Genomic DNA, 24,900 nt, shown 5'->3' with positions numbered 1-24,900 from the left:
AACATGAACATGAACATGAACATGAACATGAACATGAACATGAACATGAACATGAACATGAACATGAACATTTATTTTTATGCGGATTTGAATTTATGCGGTTTTTCAAACCATTTTTTTGCTGTAGCGATTTTGTTTTTTTGAGAGTTCTTATTACTTTTTTTAGTGTGCAAGAAACAGTTCTTCTGATAAATAATTTGTCTTTGTATTCTTACATAATTCATGTATTTATTGTGGTATTTTTTTTGTTTTTGGTTAAAATACAGATATAATGTTATTTATTTCACTAATGTTCAGGTTTACATGGAATAATATATATCGAAGTAAAGAAATATTTTTTTTGTTGCTTAATATGTATTGCCTCATTGGATTTTTTAAGCGGTTTTTTTATAATTTTTTTTTTATAATTTATACATGGAGTATCTGAATATATGCGATTTTTGAAAATGCTGGAGTGCATCGCCTGTTTTTTATGAAAGCAAAGAACTTTTTTTTATGCGGCTTTCTGAGGAACTCATGTACCGCATAAGAAAAGACCTAAGTGTATATGCTTATTATCTGAAGTAAGAGTATCTTAATATATATATTTTATATTTTATATATATATTATATTTTCAATCACACTCGTTGGTACCCATAACCAAATCATTTGTTGGGAGAAATATGCTTAGTTGACGTAACTAAATCCTTTCCCAGTACTTTGTTCTGCGGTTTTCTTAAAAACGAAGAAGCCTGGATGGGAATGGGTATATTTTTTCATGCACAAAGGCTAAGCTTTGGAGATGTAACTATTTTATTTTTTAAACTCCCAATGTTTTTCATATGCCATTTTATGTCTGAAAATTTTCTACTCACTAATTTAGTTAGGTAATGAGAATCCTTATTCCGAACACTTAAGTTTTATGTGGAATCATGCAATAATTACTTACAGTTCCCTTTTTGTTATTGTTATCTCGATTTCATCTCATAAACTAGTTTTATTACACACTTACCACCATCCAGTAATCACTTTCCTACGCTTACATAAACAAAAATCACACTCCGCAAGCAAAGCAATACTGCTTCTCCAACAACAAATGTAGACGTCTCATTATTTTCACTAACTGGTTTATACCCTTTACTTTTTTATGTTTTGCATTATTTTTTGTGTTTTACTAAAAAAGAAGAAGAAGAAGAAGAAGAAGGCGGACAAGAGCCTTTGGTTGGTTGCTCCTTACAAAAAATTATGCAAGCAAGTTAGTACCTACTCGTAGTATATCATCCACAAGCGCTTGTGCAAAAATAAAAACAATCATCCATACATATAAACATATGCATGTAAGCACACTTATAACACATGTACATACTTATAAAGCAGTTCGTTTGTCGGTCAAAATCAAAATCAAAATCAACTGCAACCAACCGCACATATAACAACAGTCCAAACTCCATCCTCAGAATCGACTCCGAGCTCCATCCAGCTTTAGCTTCAACTCTGACTTCAACTTCAACTTTTTAGTTGCCACACACACGCGAGCACTCACTCCTACTGCACTCCCTTCATCCCAACAGCTCAACTTGGCTAGCAGTCACAGCTTCTTTGTTTATAATTCCAAGAAACGTGGACCAGTTATGAAATTAAATAAGAAATAGATAAAAATAAAATAATATGAATACAAAGTACATGGGTAGAAAGAAGAAAAAACAATATATACATAACAATAACAATTACAGCAACAATAAGAAAGGTAGAATAAAAAATAATAACAAAAAGCATTCGCTGCGGCAATAAAGTACTCGTAAACTGATAACTTGTTGGTTGCGCATGCGCTTAGCATACTCAGAGATACGAGTACTACGTGCAGACTTGTATACTCTTTATTTGTATGTACATAAGTATGTAATTATGTACTGTTGGCACCGAATGTGTATATAACTATACAACACAATCCACTCGTGCTCAGGTCATTGTGGGTACAGCGCGCTGCAACTCAGCAGCTGTGAGCAGCGTTGCCGTAATGGTAATTTTTTACCAAAAATTGGTAATTTTTTTCTTTATATATCAAATTTGGTAATTTAGTACCATATTTTTCAATTTTGTAACCTTTTCGATTCGGTCCTACATGTAGCATATGTAGGTCAAAACAAGTTTTGATTCAACATTAGAAAGCGGACCGTAAGCGTTTCCTTTTTTATAAATACCAGGTAATCCTGAAAGTTTCGCAAGGAGAAAAGTTCATCGGCGTTCCTTGGTTACTAGAATTGTGTGATCTCTAACAAACTGCTTGAAAGTGTCTATTGCATATATATACCGTGCCCTATGTAAATATGTGCGTACAAAAAGCTACGGCATTCAGTAAGGGACTTCACTTTGTCTATGTGTGAGTCGAAAGCTTTCAGGGCTGCCTTCAGGCGTTTAATTTTTGAGATATTTTCGGCGAAATGCGAAAAACTATTTCTTCGCACATGCTAATCCCATCGGTAAGGAAGACTTAACCTTAGGTTTTTTCAACAAATTATAACACAACTTTGCTCCAGCTTTTGATGAAAGTTAAATAAAAGCTCTGCGTACATTTTTAGTGCATAATTTCAAAAATACCAAATTTTTAGCTGTGTCACTTTTGAAGATCGTGTTCGGTATGTATGTATATTGGTCATAATTGGGCAAATGTTGATTTTAAAGTGCTCCAAAGTTTATTCGAATAAATACGGCCTCATAAAAAAGTCCCATAGTGCCAAGTCGGTTGATCTTAGCGGTAAAATGACATCCCCTCTGCGGGAAATTATGCGCCTACAAATTTGTTTCATCGGCCACTCTTAGGTTTGAAATCCTCATCAAGCGTTTCTGATGTTGTGACTTTTAGCATTCATGCAGATATATAGCAATTATAGCTGAAGGGAGCGCTGGTTGCATGAAAATCTTGGTGTCTTCGGGTAAACGTACAGTTCTGCACATAAAACAAGTTTTAGTTGATTTTGGTAACTTTTTCTGGTGATTTTGGTAAAAACAAAAACAGAATGTTGTGGCAACACTGGCTGTGAAGTTGGCAAGCCGACAAGAACTGCAAAGTGAAATTCGTTTAGGTCTTTTTGTTGATATTTTTTTAAGTTGCTGCTTTTGTTTTGTTTGACTTGTTGTGACTATCACCAGGCGGATTGGGCAAAGGCTGGTTTTTACTATGTAATTTTTATACCCGAGCGCACTTTGTTCACATAACGGTTTTTTCTGACAGCCAAAACGAATCCAGATAGATATAGACAAATGTATACAAAAATAGAGATATCTAATGAAACTTTGTGCGTGTATTTCTTTTGAGCATAGCAAGGATGGTATTGAAAACGGGGCAAATCTGACAATAACCACGCCTACCTCCCATATAACGGTAGTGTTCACAAATGCGAAAACTGCGATATTTTAGTAATTACTGAAGCTTATTCACTCAAAATTAATATATGCGATGACTTTTAGACGGAAAATAGGAATATTATAATTTCTTATAGAATGGGCGTAGCCACGCCCTAAGGTTAACAATAAATATGTATTACTGTTAAGAATATCAATAAATTTTAGCCCTTTAAATAAAAATTATTGATCTTTAAATAAATCTTAAATTTTCGGGATTTGTAATTTGCACTGGTGGCAATAATAGAAACGCTTTATGTTGACCAGTTTTGGTTATATTTCTTTTGTTTATTTAATATTTAAAATTTTTTTATAAATGCGTAGCTCAATATACATACATATAAAACCTTGCAGCAGGCAATTTCGCACACAAACGAAATCAATATATTCGTCAAACCAAGGGCCAAATATAGTAAAATCGCGTTATTAATTTTTTTTCTCTGACATCAGGATTTTTAAAAAGAACTTTAAAATTTTAAAGTTATGAGTAATTAAAAAATTTCAGTGCAATATACTTAAGAAACCAGTATGGGTTTCAAATGAAAGAGAAGATTCTTTAGAGTTAAAACACATTACGTTTTTTGGTCCGTAAGGGACGGTTAGGTATTGAAAGTACTCTTAGGGCCGTTTTCTCAAGTAACCTGTAACTTTAAAGCTCACTTTATATTTAAAGGTTGCATTAAAATGTCTGATTGTGTCTAAAGTAAATCATTTTATTATCGATTTTTTATTGTTTTACAACAAAGAAACATACATACGTCAAAAACCAATACTAAAAACGCTTAACTGTAGACATAGCTTTATTTTTAATCCAACCTTTAAATATAAAGTGAGCATTAAAGTTAAAGGTTACTTCAGAAAACGGCCCTTATAATTTTATCCTTGAATATCCTTGAAATTTTTCAATTCTTATTTTTGAAAAAATGATATGTTCAGGACTAACTTCATTAGCTTAAAAAAAAAAAATATGATAGATTAAAGGGGCAAACAAAATTATTTCATTTGGTACCCATACTTGTGTTTTACATTGCACTGAATTTTTTTAAATAAATTTTGGAATTAACCATATCGAGCGCTAACCGCCAAACTAACATAAGAGACTTTTTTATAATTTTCTTTTTGATGCAGAAATATTCCATTGCTGCATCAAAAATAAAATTTCGAAAAAAAATGTCGCTTACGTTATTTCGGCGGTTAGGACTCGATAAAGTCTTTTTAAAAAAATCATGACGTCAGAGAAATGCCCATTTATACATATGTAGTTAATTATGTGTAATATAAAATAGACTTTAATCAAAAAATATAAATTTTGGGTAAACAAAAGGAATATAGAAAAAACTGGTCGAATTAAGGCACTTCTTTTATTTCTGCCACTCGAATTATGAACTTCTTTCAACCGGAAAATAAATTTTTTGACTTAATTTTTTTTTTTTACATCGAGCTTTTTTCTACATACCTTAAAGTACTTTATCAGATAAACTAAAATATTATAAAATGCATATAAATTGAACTCCTCTCGCTTTCTTACTTACGAAATAATTTTCACTTTAAATAAAAAAAGTACGTTCCAAACCCATTTACTTATTATTTATTATATGGTAGGATAGCTTCTCAAACCATATTGATGCAATTTTTTCATGTTAAGTCATTGAAAAATAATAAATACCTATATCCCGAGACTAATCCCGGGATCCCGGGATTAAACCAACGACAACCCGAAAATTCCGGGATCGCAAAAATCGAAAAAATTCACATCCCTATATATGAGGCCTGTCCAGCCACAACAATCTACTGAAAACACATAAACCAAAATGAAATTACCAAACGGAATCGACTACCTGCACATTCAAATAAAGTTGCAAGCCGATAGCTATGAGTACAAAATACAAAAAGCAGCAACATTAAAAATTAACTTTTACATATCCGACTTAATTTTTGCATAACCGCATGAACAGCGCACTCGCGTATTTTTTTAAACAACATTCCAAAAGCAAACAAGGACAAATGAGCGTGCGAAAAGAAACGAAAAAGGCGCGCGAACATATTTGGCAACTGACATTGGACTAAATAACGTTTGTATGCGCTTAGTTTTTTAACACTTTTTGTTACGTTTTTATTTATTTCAAATTGTCTAAATCACAACAAACTTTCTAACTTGTCGAGCAAATAAAAGTATTGTGAAAGTCTTTAGCAAGACTTGTTGAGCTAGAAGGGTAGAGAGGACGTTGTGAGTAGACTCGCAATATAAAAAAAAAGAGAAGAAGTAGCTGAGAATGTGCAATTGCGCGCTCCAGTCATGACTTGCTTACCTTCCAGTATTTATAATTGGCCAGCAAGTTTGTGGCTTAAGTCTTTTGTTTAATACATACGAAGTAGAGATGTTTCAAATGTCCAATTTTTCGCGAATGTGCGAATGCGAATTCGAATGTTAGGACTAACATTAAACAAGCTAGAATCAACTTAATTCATCGGCATTTTATTACTTAAAAATTTTGTAAATTACACTGGATCACAAATTTTAATTCGGTTTTTGTTCTCCAGACGCCACTATCTAAGTTGTATGTAAAATTGCCCGCTGATTCCAAAAATCGAGTTGATTATATTTTCATTCTATGGATGCGTTTTCGAAATATTTTCAATTTACTGTTATTCAGCTTAAAACAAAAGGTGGTTCCACTTAGTGACCTATATCTCATGAACCAATTAAACAAACTGAAAATGCAATACGACAAATGAAAGCAAAATTTTCCATAAACCGTCTATGCATCCCTTTCCCATAGGATTGATAGTTTCTGACAAATTAATTAATCATTCCATTTTTTTTTTATAAAGAAATTAAAAAAATCAAATTTTAACAGGAAAAATTAAAAAAACTAACAGGTTCTGTGCCAAATTCTTGCAGTTGTGCAAAAGCCTGTTCTTTTACAAACAAATCCAGTTACTAATGAAGCAAATCGATGAATAAATAAAGAAGTAATGAGTGCTCAAATGAAAATGCGCAAGATTATTTTGTATGAGAAATGAGCTGGAAATAATGTTACTCATACGCCATGTACACCAATGTAGCACCCTTTTAATGCTCATATTTCACACAAAAAATCGTTGCGCATTTTCATTTGACCACTCTTTACTTCTTTATTTATCCATCGATGTTCTTCATTAGTAACTTATTTTTTTTTTGTAACAGAACAGGCTTTAGCACAAAGACAGAATCTGTTATTTTCTTAATTTTTCTTCTATTAAAGTGCTGTTGTCATACCAAAATCCAAAAATCTGGAATGATTAATTAGTTTGTCGGAAACTATCAGACCTATCGAAAAGTGATGTACTTATACACGGTCTATGTAGAATTTTGTTAGCTTCCATTTACCATATTAAGATTGTTAAACTGATTCATAAGATATGCGTGATTAAGTGTACCCACTTTTTGTTTTAAGCTGAATAACGGTATGTTGAAAATATCTTGCAAACTTATCCATAGAATAAAAAAATTAAGTCGATTTTCGGAATTAGCGAGCACATCTTTATAGGAATTGGACAGTGGCAACCATTGAAAAATTTTGCTGTAAACCAGTGTTATTCGAACTATGAACGAGTGCTTAACCTATACGGGTTTTTAATCTAGTAGTCAAAGTTTAAAAGGCGCATACTACATATATTTAAAAAAAAATATAGTTTTCTGCCTATTCTCCCATAAGGCGATTTCTTAGAGGCTCGTATATAAGACCGGCTTCACTGAACAATTGCTTACTTGGAACGTTGGCGGGTAAAGCGCTCAAATATTTGCAGTCAGATAGGATTTTCACCGAGATGAGCTCGTTTTCCTTTGAGACAGGCCTTCAGTTGAGCTTTAATTTCACATTTTTCAATGTCTCCAGATTCTACATTCGAGCTTTCACTTTCGCTGGAGGAATGTAAAATTATTTCTAGGTTGCTTATAAGACTTTTAGCAGTACTTGGTGAAGGCCCAATAATGTTGCTTTATATACTACTGAACCGTTTAGCGTCTCGAGGCTAAAAGCCGGTTATTGTCCGCACCCTGGTTAGGTAGACTTAGAGCCATTTCAACAATATTAAAGTAGACTCTCTGCCCATGTACACATTCGCAAAACTTTCGTATCATTTGTTGCGAATGCGAATGTGTAACATGATGCGAATCACTCGCATAACGAATGCGAATGCAAATATTCGCAACATCCCTGACGCAACTATGCAGTCTGTTGGGGAATGAAATGCGGGCGAGTGAAAGTTATTCTTTCTGTTAAGACCTTAAGTAATATCCAATAGATTGGTTTTGAAGAGATCAGTTCAAGCGTTTTGCCAAATTTCCCTTGGCATTGAAATGACAAAAAATTAGATTTTCTAAAAATGCCATGTGGAGATGAATTTAATGACTTTTTTTTTAAGTAATGAGATGATTATTTTTAGTGCCTAACTTTGTCATTATAATTTTGCCATTTAATGCCAAGTGGAAATCCAACAGTAGAAAGCAAATTATTAAGCTCAGTAAAAAAAAAAATGGTGTTTTAAACATTTGTCTTGCGTAATAGCATAGGCAGACAGCCGCGTTGATTCGGATCAACTCGTTAATTTGGAATTATCTCAGGAACTAACAGCAGTTGATCGAAATTAAGTTCTATAGATTGTTCTCAAAGTCAATGCAGATCAGGGGCATTTTCGATTACACTACTGATCAAAACCACAAGCTGTGTTCTATTGTAAATGAAAAATAAACAAAGCAAACAAGTAAGCGAACAAAACAAGTGAGCTTGGCATCCGCAATAGCAGTTGGATTTTATCTCCAAGCGATTTGCAAAAATTACACACACGACCTTGCGGCTCATTTAATCCACAATACAATACAATAAAATTTTAATCCCATCAACTGCACCGTTAATCCGGATTAACGTTACCGTCTGTTTATGCTATAGGTCAACGTAGGTCTTCGTGTGTAAGGAACGGGAATAACGCGAGCCGCGGAACTAACTGCCAATTTATAAAAAGATTGCAAAAGAGCATTTTGCAAATGGGTATTTTAAAGAGCTTTTTCTGGCGGGCTTTTTTCTATGGGAAATTTTACTGATTTAGTCATGAGATTTCAATACAAAAGTTAAATAGGAGACGAATTTACATACGTTAATTTTGAAGCATTAAAACTCAAAGAAACTTGTGGTTTGGATGCTCATGGCTATCATAAGGCCAATAGTTACCTACGGCGCACTAGTTTGGTGGCCAGCTTTAAGCACCGAAATCCTACCTCTAAGAAGCAGTGAATGTATTCCTCTATATGATAGGCGTAGCTCAATATTATGCCTTAGTGCGATAGCAAATAAAACCTGAATTTTGGCTTGAATGTACTTGGCGGTTTTCATTCGGAAAGGAATGGAGAAGGGGCCCAAGCTGTCGATAAGGAAGCCATTGGTATCTATACCAACGGGCCCAATATGGAAAGCGGTGTAGGGACAACTTGGTGTTAATCAATTCTTGTGGCTTTAAAACCGTGCTAGCATATTTCAAGGTGAAGTTCTGGGCATATTTATTAACTTATTCACGGTTATGCACGCAAATCGCCATGCAACACTCCGAGCTATATTATCTACTGAAAGCAAGTCTTGACCAGTCAGTGTATACAAGAAGGAGCTACGATCGGCGTCTCAAACAATGTCAATCTCTCTTGTCTCACTCCCCGGCCGTAGGAACACAGAAGGCAACGAGAGATCAGAGGAATTGGGCAAGGCAGGAGGTTGTTTGCATAAATATATAGTGGTAGTACTGGGTTATCCCTTCAGTCTAATAGAAAGAGGTATCCACTTACACCTTCGGGAACTAGCAAGAAGAAGATGGTCAGATATCCAAACTTGCAAGATATCGCGAAAGCTTTGGCTTGACTTTAGCAGGAAAATAACAGCAGACAAGAGCTAAGTGTTTCAATAGTCGATGTATGTATTTAGGATGGTAGCGGCAATTACCGGTCATTGTTCGCTCCGAAAGCATTCATTTAGGGAAGGTAATCCATACAATATAATTTCATTTCCTATGCAAAATTCCAAGTCTGAATTCTCTAAGACATATAAGTTTCGGAAAACACATAGCTGATTTATATAGTGCAGAAAAGTAGACTATGATATAATAAAATATCATTGTCCATGAGAAGGGCAAAAAATTATGTTTTTATGTGCTAATTGAATCCTGAGTAGCGACTTGGGTAGCGCTGAAAACAATCGCCCAATTTTCATGTAATTGTTATTACTGTTCACCATTTCTTTAGCGCGTATCATAACTATACGACGCTCACATATCGACCAAGTTTAACGAATTATTTTATTATTGTTGAGTTTATATAATTTTTTATAAAAAAAATCGCATAAATCCATGTTTAAATATTTGTGCGATATTTGAAAAAATTAATAAACTTTCGTAAAAATTTCGAGCTTTTTAATTAGACTTCTTAGAAAGATTTTGAGTGTCGAGTTTTGTAGCCCATTCAATTTTTGCGTAATAAAAAGCGAACTTGAGGAAATGAGCAACACATAAAAAGAAATTGCTTAAAATTTACGGTAAGTCCCAGCTACTTTAAACTTGCACTTTATTACACTAAAAAAATGATATAAACAAATAATTAGAATTAAAAAATAATAAAATAAATAGTGAAACCTTTTTTAGGAGGAAAACTGCTTTAAAATAAAAACTTTTATGTATTCCAATTTCACATCAAATAAAAAATTAGTTATCATTTGTAAGTAATAAGCGTTCAAATATGATTAATTTGCCTAAATTAAAAATTTATTTTAAAAATATCTCATTCAATAATTTAATAAGTGGCATTAAAAGTGAATACTAAACATAATCAGTTTAGCCGTACCTCCGCTCACTTTTGCGCTTCATAAGCGCATTAACCAGAAATAATTTCAAGATTTTCAATTTAACTGACGTAATGCTCCATTTCCAATTATGTAAATTGCGGCGAAAAAATTGAAAGTGTAATATCACTGCAAGCAAGCATGCATAAGCAAATATGTGCACTTGTACATACATACATACATATGAATGTATCTTTATTTTAGTTTTTAACACAGATACATATATATATATATATATTACACACTCGTACAAAATTTCATGGCCAAGCGCAGCGTGCGACACTGCATACACTTTGGGCATAATTAAGCCAAAAGAATGGATAGCGCGCTTTCTGCTGCCATACAGCCCGTTAATGTACTTTCATTTTCTGGTTATTGTCATTTTTTATTAGTTATTGTGAATTTGGTTCACAATGCTAGACATTGAGATTTGGTGGAAATCGATGCTCATATCAATGGCATTCAAAAACACGAAAGATGTTTATTCCATTTATTATTCTGTAACCGGCTGCATAGTAATGATTAAATTAGTGCTTATAAAACTTCATAACAATAATAGACAACAAGTTTCAAACGACTGCATATGTACAAATGTACATACTTAAAATAGTATTGGAATGCCACAAAAACTATCACCAATTTAGAAGTAGCGAAATGGAAAGTTGAAAAATGTTAACAAAAAAACAAAAAAAAACTAAAACAAAACTATTTTTTTGCAAACGAAATCAACTGCTATGATGAGTATGTATTGGATTTGCTCACAGAAGCTCTTGGCTCAATCCTTATCCATTCCTGCTGAAGTATACTAGCCAGAAATGCGATTGCTTTATAAAAAAGAGAACCATGAAATATCAGTGTTTTTACTATCTAGAAATTAATTTATGCAACCTCGCATATTTTGCAAATAAATACACATGTTAAAAGGAATTTTTTAATGACCGCCCACGCAGCTAATGACAATAATGTATATAATTTATACATTTCGTTCTGATTAAGGTGTTGTGTTTGCCGACCTCTTCAAGGCAGCCGATTGTGAATTAGGTGAGCGGCTTGAAAAAATGTTAAAACCAGGTTTTAAAAGCTGCATGATCTAAACAACGATAACAAATACTGTGGTTAATATGGAGCAAAATAAAAAAACTACATACAAAAAAAGTGTTTTTTTTTTTGGCATTTTCGAAACACGTCCCGACCCCTACGAATGCGGTTATTTTAAAATTGCTTATTTATCAAATTAGTCGCGAAATGGACTTAAAAAAACTGCACGGTCCCGAAAACTTCCGAAAATAGTCCTTTACTCTTAAGCTCATGCCTTCAACATTACTCGAGATAAGACAATGAGCCTCATGCATAAAGAGTGAGCTTAAGCTCCGACTCGATTTTTAGTACAAACACCAGAGTATAAGCTTGTCGTCGAACATTTTAACTTTACAAATAATAAATTAATAGTAAAAATATATTTTTAAAGCAAGCTTTCTAAATGTGAACCAAATCGGGCCATAAATGCGAGTTTTTCAAATACGACTTCTGCGTATGTATGAGTTTAACTAAATACATCGACCTCCACGCCATCTCCACACTAGCTAAATTGTGAAGTTATTTACTTCGGACTATAAGTACGGTTTTTTTCAAATATTTCGACTCCTATGCCACCCACCTAAGTTTGAAGTTTTGCAAGATTTGACCCAAAACACACATGGTAAAATCTTGTAAGATGATGACTCCCGAGCAAAACTGATACAATACTATAAAAAGATACTGTAGATACATATTAAAAGAAGATCTCAACTAAATAGATCTAAAAAACTCATGCATTATGTGATACACTTTTTTCGTTAAAAATTTAGAAGACCACACCACCACAAAACTTGCTACAAAAATTTTAAATATGCAGTATATACACACTTTCTAACACAAAATATGTACATACTTACATTTGTTTAACACACGAAATTAGTTGACCTTGCATGTGTGAGATTATTCATATTTGCATTGTTGTCTTTGTATAAGTTTTTCCATATAATTTTTCTTACACTATCGATACATTTAAATATACCGCAATGGCAATTGCTGTCAATACAAAGAGTGTCATTATTCCTTTTTGACCTTTAAATATTTTTCATTGCTTTGCTAAAACTTTTGTGTGAAAACAAAAGCGGTGAACCTTTCGAAAAAATTCAAAGGCATCAGTGGCAAGTTAATTATTGGTGAAGGATAAAATGCAATAGATAATTGTCCTTGAATACACCACTAAAATGCAGAGCGAAAATGAATATTAAACAATAGATTGGCTTTGATTTTTTAAGTAAACAAATTGTGGTGAAATGTAGGGCACTTGAGAAATTTTCTTTTTACACATCTACCTGGTTGGCAATTCTGCGGTCGACTGATCGGCTGCCTGGGCAACGGATGCTGAAAGATCAGTGCTTTCCATGGCCAAGGCTGGCACCCAAGGGTCACGGTGAAGCGAAGCCATTGGTGCAGTCTACTTTCCAATAAGGTTGAGGGGGAACTATCATTATCAAATACACTGGAAAAACCACGGTTGTGAAATAGACATTGATGCAAAAAGTTGCTTCTCCTTCTTCCAATATAACCATTTTAAGTTTTAAACTAAATAACGGTAAATTCAAAATATCCCCAAAACTTATCCATAGAATAAAAATTTAACTGGAATTTCGGAATCAGCGAGCAATTCTATGTAAACCAGTAAACCAGTGTAATTATTGATTGACACTGAAGAGGATGTGTGAATTAAGAAAAAATTTTTTATTTTATAACAACAACTCGTATTTTCGATAATTTTTTTGGCTGATGGTCTTGAGCATTTTCTCCCATATAAAGTATGCTCGATATTTACTTTTATATGGAAAAAATGCCTAACACCGTCAGCAAAAAAAATTATTAAAAATCAACGCGATTTTCCAGCGATTTAAAATTTGCGCTTTAACCTACTAAAATTTAATGGGCTATAAAACTACATACCTAAAATGTTTCTAAATTTTTTAATAAAAGTTAAAAACTTTGTTAAAGTTTTGTCGAATTCTTATAATTTTTGTAAGAAGTTTGAAATGTGGATTTATGTGGTGTCATTTATGTAATATGCTAGACTTTTATAAAAACATTATAGATATTAAATAAACAAAATAAAAATAAACAAATCTGGTGAAATTATCACTTAACTTTATGAGCTGACCAGAAGTGTATATATCTGCATAAAACTATGCATATGTATTTATTGTATAAAAATACATTTTCCTTTATGCAGCACTGCTTTTCTGCGCTCAAAAGCCGCTGAGGTCAGAATAATGTGGCTTTTTAATATCATTGCTGACCTTTAACAAACTTTAAACTCTTTCATAAACTCGGTACGGTACTTCGTGCATGCTGCTAAATTTTATGTTTCCTTTGAGTTTTATGGAAAGAATTAAAAACTGTGATACATTATACACAAATTATTTTGTGCGAAAGAATAGGCAGGCTAGAAGAGTGTGAAAAGGTCATGACCACAAAATTTTGTCAAGCACGCGCATAACAAAGTATAAACAAAAGAACAATAAACACACTTAAAAATACATACATATATATGTACGCACGTACGCACTTGCATACATACTCAAATACCATCTCATATTAAAAACATTGCCAACATAGTGAACAAGAAGCCGTGCCATAGGAGTAGCTTGGCGTTTAGTAGTCATGCCTATGTAGGCTTTTGGGTTGGTGCACGACATCATTAACACAATAAAAAATAAATATAAAAATTTTCTATGAAAAAAAAAAATAAATTAATATTAAAAATATAGAAACTCATTAATTTGAAGATGCATGAAGACAATGAAGAAGCATTAACAAGTGAGAAAAATACTGTAAATTTATTCAAAGTTAACTCACGAATGACCTAATTTCATAGAACAGCGAAACAGAGCTCGGCGACAGTCAAGCTAACAACTCGACTTGGTTGACTTTTCAAAACCTGTAAACACATACATAAGTGTGTGTTAAGCAAATGTGTGAAAATATATGTATGGCTTCTTTTTATTCCCTGCAGGGAAATCGCGAATTAGTGAATCAAATTTCTAGTTCCGTACTAGATGTTATCTAGATCTTATCTGCCGAATGTAGAACTACATAGTTCGAAACTATCTAAAAAGGGATGCAATGGGGGACCTTGTTTACTTTACATATTTAGATATGTGTTTGGCGGCTTTTTTCGTTCAAATACGCTTCCATTCTGCACTTCCCAGATGCTTTTTCATAGCTCAAAAATTCTTCTGGAATCTAACCAATAACAACCAATAAAAGCAATCACCTCTGCAAACTCAGCTGCAGCCAAAGGTATGCAAACGTATGTACATTTATTACAATCATTCAAATAAATTTATTTTCAAATTGAATACACATTTCTTTGAAAATAATTTAAAATCGCACACATGGAAGTACCGAAAAGATTGAAAAATCATGATGAACTATAGAATTTAGGACTAATTCGGCACTTCCTAGGCCATCGCCATGTTAAAGTCGCCAGTTGTTGGCATGCAAACGAAATTTATCGCGAAACAGTACTGGGTCTAAATGTACTAGAAGCGCACCAGTTCAGAACTAGAGACTTTTCTTACAGGGTTATTTTATACATATATACTTGTATATGTATTTACAATTAAAGCGTCAGGCAAGTAATGTTTTTGAATACCCTGTGAGGGCTAAAATTATCTATTATTTACTTTTTATTAACCGATTTCAAAAAAGGAGGAGGTTATCAATTCGTCGTAATATATATATTAGGCATGTTCTGCAAATCGTACGATTTCAAATCGGTGCAATTTACAAAGTCTATTTCGGAGGGAAGGGAAAAAGTTGGCACTAAATCTATGGATATAACGTAAAGGATGTATTTCTAGCAGTTTCCATTTGAAACATTTAACACTTCGACTTCCGACTCTTATGCTGTGCAAGTAGAATCACAGTCTGTTGTGACCAGCCGGAAAGTATCTCGCTTTCATTTAGATTTTGTTAGATAATATCCTTCCTGTTGAAAGGTTAACCGAAGAGCCTAGCCTGTCCATGGCCCCCACAGGTCCCCAATACTTTCTGCGCACAGCTGTATGCTACGATCTCATCCGAATGGAAAGGAACGCTCCAGCTCTGAAAGTATTCAACGCGGGGCCTCCTCTGCAATGCAAATACCATGCGGAGAAGGACTTGGCTTCCAGTTGGCGCAGAAGAGAAACTAAATACTCTTATTTTTTAAATTATTATTATTTGATTCAATTTTATTTTGTTTTACTTAAACATTTATTTTAATTATGTGCCCGGGTTTCTTCTTCGCCACTTACGGCCAAGGCATTTATCAGCATACGAACATATTTAGTACATATGTATAACAATTTATGGTAATTCAACGCACAATGACTGTGTGGCCTCCGCTATTGGAAATCGCTTACTTATTTACATTGTTGACAAACACGGAAAGAGAAAACAAGATCCGCCATTCCAATGCGAAGTTTTCCAAATGTTTCACTAACTGGTTTTCACTTACCCGGTTGCTTCACCATCGCTTTTTTATGAATTTACTTTTGTTTCTTTTTCATTATTGATGGCAATGAAATAAGTGCACTTATGGTAAAGTCTGTATAGATCAATGAACATCATTGATAAATTTTTTGGAAGTAGATTGCCATAGAATGTCTTTGCGGGAATCAGCAGAATTTTCGCATTTTGCTCCACAAGATCTCTTTTAATACAATTTAACATTTTTGTTCAGTAAATGAGTGTAGTGTCAAAAAATCGAATTAAATAACGAAAGTGGAGTTATTAAAGTAATTGGAGCATAGAGCTTAGGGTGGTCCTTAAATCTAGGAAGCAAATTTTAACATCATATTTGCTATATGTGATATCTTCGACTACAGTATTTAGTATCGAGTTTGGGTATTCGATGAAAAATAAATTAATTCTAATTTTTTGAGTTTCTTTAGAGGAATCTATACTTTGCCGCCTGTGCAACACGCCTTACCCATCTTCAATCGGCACCAAATTTTATATGTAATATCTCCGACCGTGCTATTACCGATTGAGGAGGTGAGACTGAAAAAGATCCTTCATTTGAATTTAAGGACCGCCCTAATAGACATATTCTGATAGGCAGACTGTGCTATTAACAAGACCATTTTCTTGAATAGTGTGAAAGTTCATTAAGAGTTTACAATTTTTTTTTATCTATCGACCATTATTTCTGTATACATTCTGTACGCATGTCCTATGGGAGCATCCCTCGGTCCAGAAATGCATTAAGCCAAAGCATCAGTCTCTTTTATTTCTGAACTATAATTTATGAAAATGCCCGGAGCATTTCAAATTGCAGGAACAGACACTGGCTTTATGTTACAGACAGGTTTTCTGCAATAAAACACGCAAAACTGTAGAATATATGCACATATTTACATAAACTTATTTCAGGTCCAAATATTGAGAGACGCAATGGAAAGACTGACAGTTATAGCAAAACGGGATCCGCCTGTTACGTGAAAATCTAAATTAAGTTAACCCAGTAGAACATTTGTAACTGCTTCTTGTGTAACCCAGCAGAAAAACATTTCTGGATTAGTTCAGAATTATTTCAGAAACATTTTTGGACTTATTTACGGATATTTCGGGACTATTTCGAAGTCATTTCGTGACCTGTTCAGGAACATATCAGGCCTAGTTCACGACTATTTGAGGACCATATTGGTACTATTTCTGAGCCATTTCGAGATTAGTTCAGGCTCATTTCGGGAAGGAAGCATTTTGGAGCCGTTTCAAGACTTGTTAGAGATCATTTCGGGAATAGTTCACGACTTTTTCGGAAACATTGTGGGACTACTTCAGGGCAATTTTGGGACGAGTCGGGATAGCTCGAAACTAGTAGCGTAATGACCCTGAAGCGGTCCTTAACTATTCCCGAAGTGGTTATCGTTTACAGATCCCGACAAAATAAAGAAAATGTAATGAAAATGATTTTTAATTTCCAACCTAACCTATTTATGTACATATGTAACTGAATCCTCCAATGCATTGCCAATCCATATACATACAGATGTTTACCATTCAAATTTTCTGAATACTATATGGTGCTCGTGCCTTTTTACTTGCCATGCAGCCTATAGATGTAGATCCATTGTGCTGATCCTATAAAAGTTCACTCCAATATTGGGCTTTACATGAAATTAAGCACAAGAGGATATCATGTTTCGCTCTACCTGCAGTCCATATCTGTAGAATTTCACAAGTTGGTATCTTAACTTTGAGTGTTCTGTCAGATAGCCATGAGATCCCTCAAGATCTCGTTAGTAAGATTCGAAAGTAACTTGGAGCAACCTCAAGAAATAGCGACAAATTTCCTTTGCCATCTGCCGACAAACTGAGAATTCTCCCACCCGTGTAGCCGTTTCGTTGTCATCAAAACCATTATGCCCCAATATCCACAAGAAACGTAAACACCAGAGCTTAAAAATAAACCGCAATATTAAAAAGATAAGCATTGGTGCAAGATGAAGGTGACGTGAGTTTGAGATAAGATCATAAATTTATAAAAAGCACGCAGAAAAAAATGAGCTGAAAGAAGCAAATTGAAAAATAGGCATAAAAGAAGTAAAAAAATGCAACAAGAGAGATAAACAATAAGAAAGAATACACATATGTACATATGATGGAGCTTTTAAAAATAACAATCCACGTCAAATTTTGTAAGCTTTAAATATTAAATAGAAAAGGTACAAATAAAGGCAAAATCACAAACACTATCTTTATTATCATAACCATGTTAAAATTTTCGTTTGCTTTAAGCATTACACTATCTTTACCAAAACCATTCCCTTTCTCATTATCATTACCACTACCATTATCATGACCATTTTTATTACAATTATAAGCACTATCATTATCATTACCATAGCCATTACCATTTCTATTAATCATTACCATTTCTGCTACCTTTACTAGTATCATAATCATTATAATTACTATTACGATTACCATTGTGTTTTCCACTACCACTACCATCACCACCATCATCATCATTATCCTTACCCTTACTATTACTCTTACCATTACCACTACCATTACTAATTCCATTACCATTACCATTAACCCTACCGCTATCATTACCATTACCACACCAATGACATTATCACGCTCTTGTTTTCCAATACACACATATTCATGTACATACATATCGACACCTCCAAACCATTCCATGTCACCTTAGACTTAGACTTAGCATAGTATGGTTTGTAGGCGTCGATATGTACATACATACGTATTACCACTCTTTAAATTTTCATTAAGTTCTTGGCAAAGCCTCAGGTCACGCCTATCTATGGAATGTGCAATAAAAGTAAAATAAATTTTTTGTTACCATCTCTAGACGGCACGTGAGCAACAAACAAAATATCAAAATAACTATCATCGTCAACAACAATCAGCGAACACGGTAAAGAATGAGCGCGCAGCAATAACAGTAAAAACATACCTATTTAAAAAATATTATTTATACTTATGTACATATGTACATACATAGTAGTGCATCCTACAACAATACTTTATTGTACAGGTACAAATATAGTGTTGCCAGATATTATTTTTAAAAAACTGAATGTAGTTTTTTTTTAGAAAATCAAGGGAGTTGGTTGTACATAAAAACAACAATTAATTTAAAATTAAATAACAGTCCCCGTTTTAATAATTTGTTAATTTTTAAAATTTGTTTCTCATTTTGGTTTTACTTTAGTTAGTTTGGAAAATTATGATTTCAATATTTACTGTAGCTACTGGTATGCAAAGGGCAGCTGAAACTCCTTTACTCAAAGAGAAAACGCTGCACCTTCAGCGCCTCATACAACCGTAAAAGTTTAGTTCCAAAAAACGAGAAAAAATATTTTAATTTATTTATTCAAATCTGAAGGTTTGAAAAAAAACTATGGGCAATATTCATAGTTGAAATAAAGTCGATTCTAAGGTTAATAATAATGCTAATAGATTGGCGCTTACGCATGTGTATGTCAGTGTTTGGCCAAGCTTTTAACCGATTTGTGGCATGAGCCTTGATGTTGTCATACAAAGCGGAGGGACCTACAATTTTACGCCGACTCCGAAGAAGCTGTTTTTCATGGCAGAAATACACTCGAAGGTTCGGCATTGCCTGCCGAGGTACGACCGCTGTTAAAAAAATCCCATTTTTCCTATATTTTTTGCGATGTTGCATTGACAAGAGCGGAGTGGAAGCGCGCACTGGTGTAAGCTCCTTTAAAAAACTATAACTATCAGTTAAGATCGTGAATGTGGCAACACTGGTACAAAGTCATTGGTCTCAGCAGTTGCAGCTGCAGCAAACTTTTCTTCAACTGCTGCCACCTTGGGTTAGAACTGAACTTTGCATGTTAACAATTCAAATAAATCTTAACATAAGATAACATAACTACTTGTACACTTGACAGTACTGGCAGCATAAAGACTAGGTTATTCTAATCAAGCTTCGCTGCCATTGTAACTCGCTGCTGTATTTTAAAATTACCTTCTTTTTCTCAGAAAAAATCCATGAATATCATCGCCATTGTTTGTCTATTGGATACGCACCAGATGTGCCTGAGCAGACTCTATTGCAGCTGGAAGCTAAGAAAATGAGTACCACTTAGATTTCTTAATTGAATGCTTGATTGTGGGCACTTAAGCGAAGTCCAGTACAGAACAGTAGACCCAGCATGTGAGGTAAAGTAAAAATTTGCCTAAAGTTAGGAGAAGAGCAGGAGCTTGGAAATTGTTTGGCGGCTTGATGATAAACTTCACATTGCTGCTGATTGTTGAGAAGAAGCGAAGCGACGAAATTAGTGCTTATGGTGAAGCGATGAACAAAAGCCATAGCTGATGATTATGTGGTAAAACTGCAGTTCTAAAATGAGAGGAGAGCAAAGAGAAAACGCGTTGTTTTTTACAAAGTTATTTGTTTTTTGTGCAACGGTGATTACCGTCAATGGTCAGTTTGTTGTAGGCACGCAAACGAAGATAAAGAAGATTTCGATGATGACGCGCATGATGAGGATGAATGTTATGTTGTGATGCTTTTGTATGCACAGCATTTTGTATAGTTTGGATTGTTTTTTTTTTTTTACTTTAGTAATTTTCTTTTTTTTGTTGCTCATCTCCGCTCAGTATTGCGTGGTGGCGGTGAATGCATAATTAAGTGCGATAACTGCAAACATTGCGGAAGTGTATTAACTAATAAGCAGAAGAGTGCAGTGAGATCAGGCAGTTGGGAGGCGATATACATATGTGTACATGAATGTGTCTATAAAAAAAAATAAAATTGTGATTATGTAAATACCAATGTACATACATATGTAACAAGAATCAGGCTGATATCTTGAATTCATTAAGCATACAAAATGTATTTTTGTATTCCAACATATTCTGTAATTATTTACACGTATCCAAGCGTGTTGTTAGGCATAACTTCATTCACTAATTGATTTTAATTAGCAATTACCGTTATGTAACCTGTAGGCAAAAATACATGCAACTTTTCTTTTCTTACCATTTTATGCTATTATGCTAACAAAGAGTTCAAGAATTCCAAAAGTCTCTGTTGGCAGTTATGTATGATTCTGAATTACATATTGAAGAACTCTGCCTATCTAGGATCCGGCATTAACACCACTAATAACGCCAGCCTGGAGATCAAGCGAAGGATAACTCTTGTCCATAATAACACCTAGGCTCGGTAGGCAATTCAAACGCACAACTCCTCTCGATGAAAAAAATATCACTCTCAAAAAATCGCTAATCGTAAAAAGATAGACGACGCCCTGTTCGCGCGTCCGATAGGTACCGAAGAAGATGTAATAACGAACTGTACGAGCTACATATCTAATAGTTATTTTATGTTGAAAGATTTTACTACTTTAGAACATTATAAAGCCTAATACGTTTTATTAATTTCCTAAATGTGTTAATTAAATAAAAAAGTAAGAATTCCGTAACAACAGTCATTGGAATATTTATTTTTTAAATAATAAAACATGTAAAGTCTGTGACGCTCAGCAGCATTAGTGGACTTCAGTTCCTTAATTAACTTTGCAATATTGCAGGAGTGGAGACCCAAACCTTTAGGCATAAGACATTATAGGGACTTCTTAGGATGGATCATTTTAAGTAACTCAAGTAAAAATTGGGGCATCTTAACGAAACCTGGTACGTGTTTTCTCTAGAGCTCAGGACGGATGGTATTGAAAATGGGCAAAATCGGACAATAGCCACGCCTACCTCCCACATAACGGTAGTTTGCAGAAATACGAAAATTTTGATATTTTAGTAACTAATGAAGCTTATTCACTTAAAATTTGTATAAACAATGATCTCTTGACGGGAAATAAGAACATTATACGTTTTCGGAAAATGGGCATAGCCCCGCCCACTTATGTTTATAAGCATGTATTTACTCGGTAACCGTTCTACCAATTTCTACCACACTTGACATAGCTGTTGACCTTGGCACAAGTTAGCAAACGGTTGAGAATTTTAAAAATCGGAGAATAACCATGCCATATGCCATATAACGGTTATTTAAGAAAATACTAAATCAGCGATAAATCAGTAACTACTGAAGCTAATTTACTCGAAACTAAATTTTGGAATAATTCTTTGGCAATAAACCCGATGACACCGCGCACTTATGACCACATATCATACATATACATATATGTATATCGGTAACCCTTCTATGAGTGTGTACCAAAATTGGTATAATTACTGTACTTAACACAAAAAGAAAATACTCGTATGTTGAAAAGTTTTGCAATTGGCCTGAACTTACGCCCGCTTTTCATATAGCGGTGAAATTCTGAAATATGAAAATTAATTAATTTACTCAAAATAAACTCTTAAAAATAAATAAGATTATTATTACGGAATTTTGGACAATGCGCGTGAAACCGCCCACTTACTACTACATAAGTTTTGACTACGCTACTCGCATGAATATAAATGAAGGTCAGACATCGCTGGAATGATGATCCAAAAGTTATGATAATCGGTTACTTGCTTGTATGTCCTCTAGGTCAGCATAAAAAACTCATATAAATGGAACACGATTCCAGGCACTGGCATTCCTTTGAATACGAACAGTCGAAGAGTTAACATCAAAATGGAGAAAAGCGAAATTAGAGCAAATATCAAATAACTATACTTAAAGAAGTGATTACCACAGACGCACACATCGACTTGATGGACATACTGAGAGACTCTGCTCCTCCATATTCCGCAGTCGCAGTGCAGATCAGATCAACATAGCAAAAGACGCCCATCGACGTCACTCAAAAATCAAAAGAAATATGTTTGGCATACAATTTGTTTAATTTAAATATAAGATTAATCGCAATATAGGCTTGCATTCGCACTAACCACTCATTTTAGCGACCGCCAATATCTGGTGGCATGCAAATGTGCTACATAGCAAATGCCACGAAAACGTTCATTTAGTCAACAACGCAAACGCATAAAAGCACTGAGGTTGATTAAAACTAAAGATGGGCACGGGACTAAATATTTATTTTTTCGATTACTATACATTACTTTTTCCCACTGGGTTTATTGCATATATATGTATATGTATAAAAAAATGCTGCAACAAAAGGGTATATAAAAGTATGAATAATTAGAGGACTTTACTTGCTTGCTCGGAGTTCTCTTCCAAAGTGGCAGAGTATTGGGCGCAGGGCTGCCAACTATACTTAGCTAGTAAATGCCATATTGAGCAAAAAAAAAGTGCCAAAATGTGCCAAATAGAAAAATAAAAGTACCTAAAAAGGTGTCATTCTTTGAATTCTTCCCATTTAGCATTGAAAGTAGAAACATATTAGTAAAACAAAAGTCCAATGCCAAAGTAAGATAAAACAGTTGTATACACTATAGAAATTAGAAAATTTTAGTTGAGAAAACGAAGTACACGCAAAGGATTTCCCAAAAATGTACTGTATTTCAAATGTGCCGGATCATTATCATCCATTTATTATCATCGATTCTATCCATGCAATAGTTGTATATTTATTCGTCCGACTATGTGCATATGTTTGCGAACCTCGTCCAGTTAGGCAACCCTGTCAACAGTTAATTTGTCACACTCTTAAATATAATTGTCAATTACATGGACAAATGTAAGTGTTTTTTTTTTAATATGTATAAGTCAGCATAAGGATTATAAGTACTTTACAATGAGTTTTTATGTTAAAACTTCTTGGATCTCACTTTTTCGTAACTATCTTTAATTTGTTCTATTAATTTTTAACCCCATGCTCATTTTTATTATTTTAGCTCACAGACGAAGTCGTTCGTAAAAAGGCAGAATACCAAAAACATTTGGAGGGTTATAAAGCACTGCGTACACGCTTCGAGGAACACTACATAAAATGTAAGTAAAATAATTAAAAAAATATAAATTATTTTTACTTATGAATATACGTACACTAGGGCGCCTCACACAAAAAAAAAAGCCTTGCGGTATTCCACCGGAATTATAAAATTTGGTATATTTTAAGACCTTCATCAAAATATTTTTGAAAAAATATTAAGATTTACGTGAGCTAGCTCGATGAAAATACCACCAAAAATCTATTTTTTTTTGATTTCGTTGATAAAATTTTTAAACATTTTTATGCAGACTTTGTAAGCTTAAAGACTTCTATCATCTGAGGTGATTTTTTTTAGAAAAAATAGTTTTTAAGGCTAATTTTATTTGTAAAAAAAACTAAATTTTTGGAAGTATATTTAAGTAAATCTTAATGTTTTCCCAAAGTATTTTGGCCAATTTCTTGAAATATAATCAATTTTATATTAGACGGAGAAGCCTTAACACTTTTTTTTTATGGAGAGTGATGCACCCTACTGTACATACATACTTACGCTTTTGTATCACCAAAAATTTGTCATAACGTGCTCACAATTCAATTTTCTCAGTTCTTCTCTCCCAAATTGTTTGCTTTAAACGTGGCTACCCTCAACTCGAGTTCCTACATTAGTATAGATTTCATAACCTTAGTTTTGTTTAGTACTTTTTGAAGCAATTATGGCTTAATACCGTCCCAAATTATACATATTTTTGTATGTAAATGTTGGTTTTTCAACGAGAACGTTTTTTTTTTTTTTTAATTGAAGCTTATAATAGTAACACGAAAAATTTAAGTTATTTTTATCATTTTCAAATGCTGAGAAATCTATCTATCTTCCTTCAACAACTTACAGCCGGTCGTGGTGGTCGAAAGTTGGACGATGTACGCGATAAATATCAGAAAGCCTGCCGCAAATTACATCTCACCCACAACGAATATGTACTCTCCATCACCGAAGCTGTTGAGGTGGAAAAAGATTTCCGTACAGTATTACTGCCTGGACTGCTGGAGCATCAACAATCCGTGCAAGAAAGTTTCATTCTACTCTGGAAGAATATACTGCAGGAGACCAGTCAACATGGAGATCTCACATCTGACAAATTCAAAGAAATACAAAAGCGAATTGATAATGTGATAAACAGCATAAATCCCAGTGAGGAGTATCGGGAATTCACTGAGAAACACAAGTAAAATTTAACCATCATTATTATGTAGTATTAGCCTTAAATTAAATGTGAAACAT

At 33.8% G+C, this 24,900-nt stretch overlaps 1 protein-coding gene across 5 annotated transcripts in view; it reads left to right on the top strand.

Annotated features, from left to right (window-relative positions):
* FER (tyrosine-protein kinase Fer) overlaps positions 1–24,900 on the top strand; it is a 109,655-nt gene that overhangs the window by 66,050 nt on the left and 18,705 nt on the right. For all 5 annotated transcript variants that reach the window (XM_017616816.1, XM_017616817.1, XM_017616819.1 and 2 more), the window contains 2 exons: positions 23,584–23,680; positions 24,511–24,844. In XM_017616816.1, coding sequence (XP_017472305.1) covers positions 23,584–23,680; positions 24,511–24,844 — 431 coding nt within the window. The remainder of the gene's footprint in view (positions 1–23,583; positions 23,681–24,510; positions 24,845–24,900) is intronic.

This window comes from Rhagoletis zephyria, unplaced genomic scaffold, assembly GCF_001687245.7.
Source record: "Rhagoletis zephyria isolate East Lansing unplaced genomic scaffold, Rhagoletis_zephyria_1.1 Rzeph_scaffold_01283, whole genome shotgun sequence".
Lineage (NCBI taxonomy): Eukaryota > Metazoa > Arthropoda > Insecta > Diptera > Tephritidae > Rhagoletis > Rhagoletis zephyria.
The sequence above is the reverse complement of the archived record's forward strand: the minus strand, read 5'-3'. Positions and strand labels throughout refer to the sequence as shown.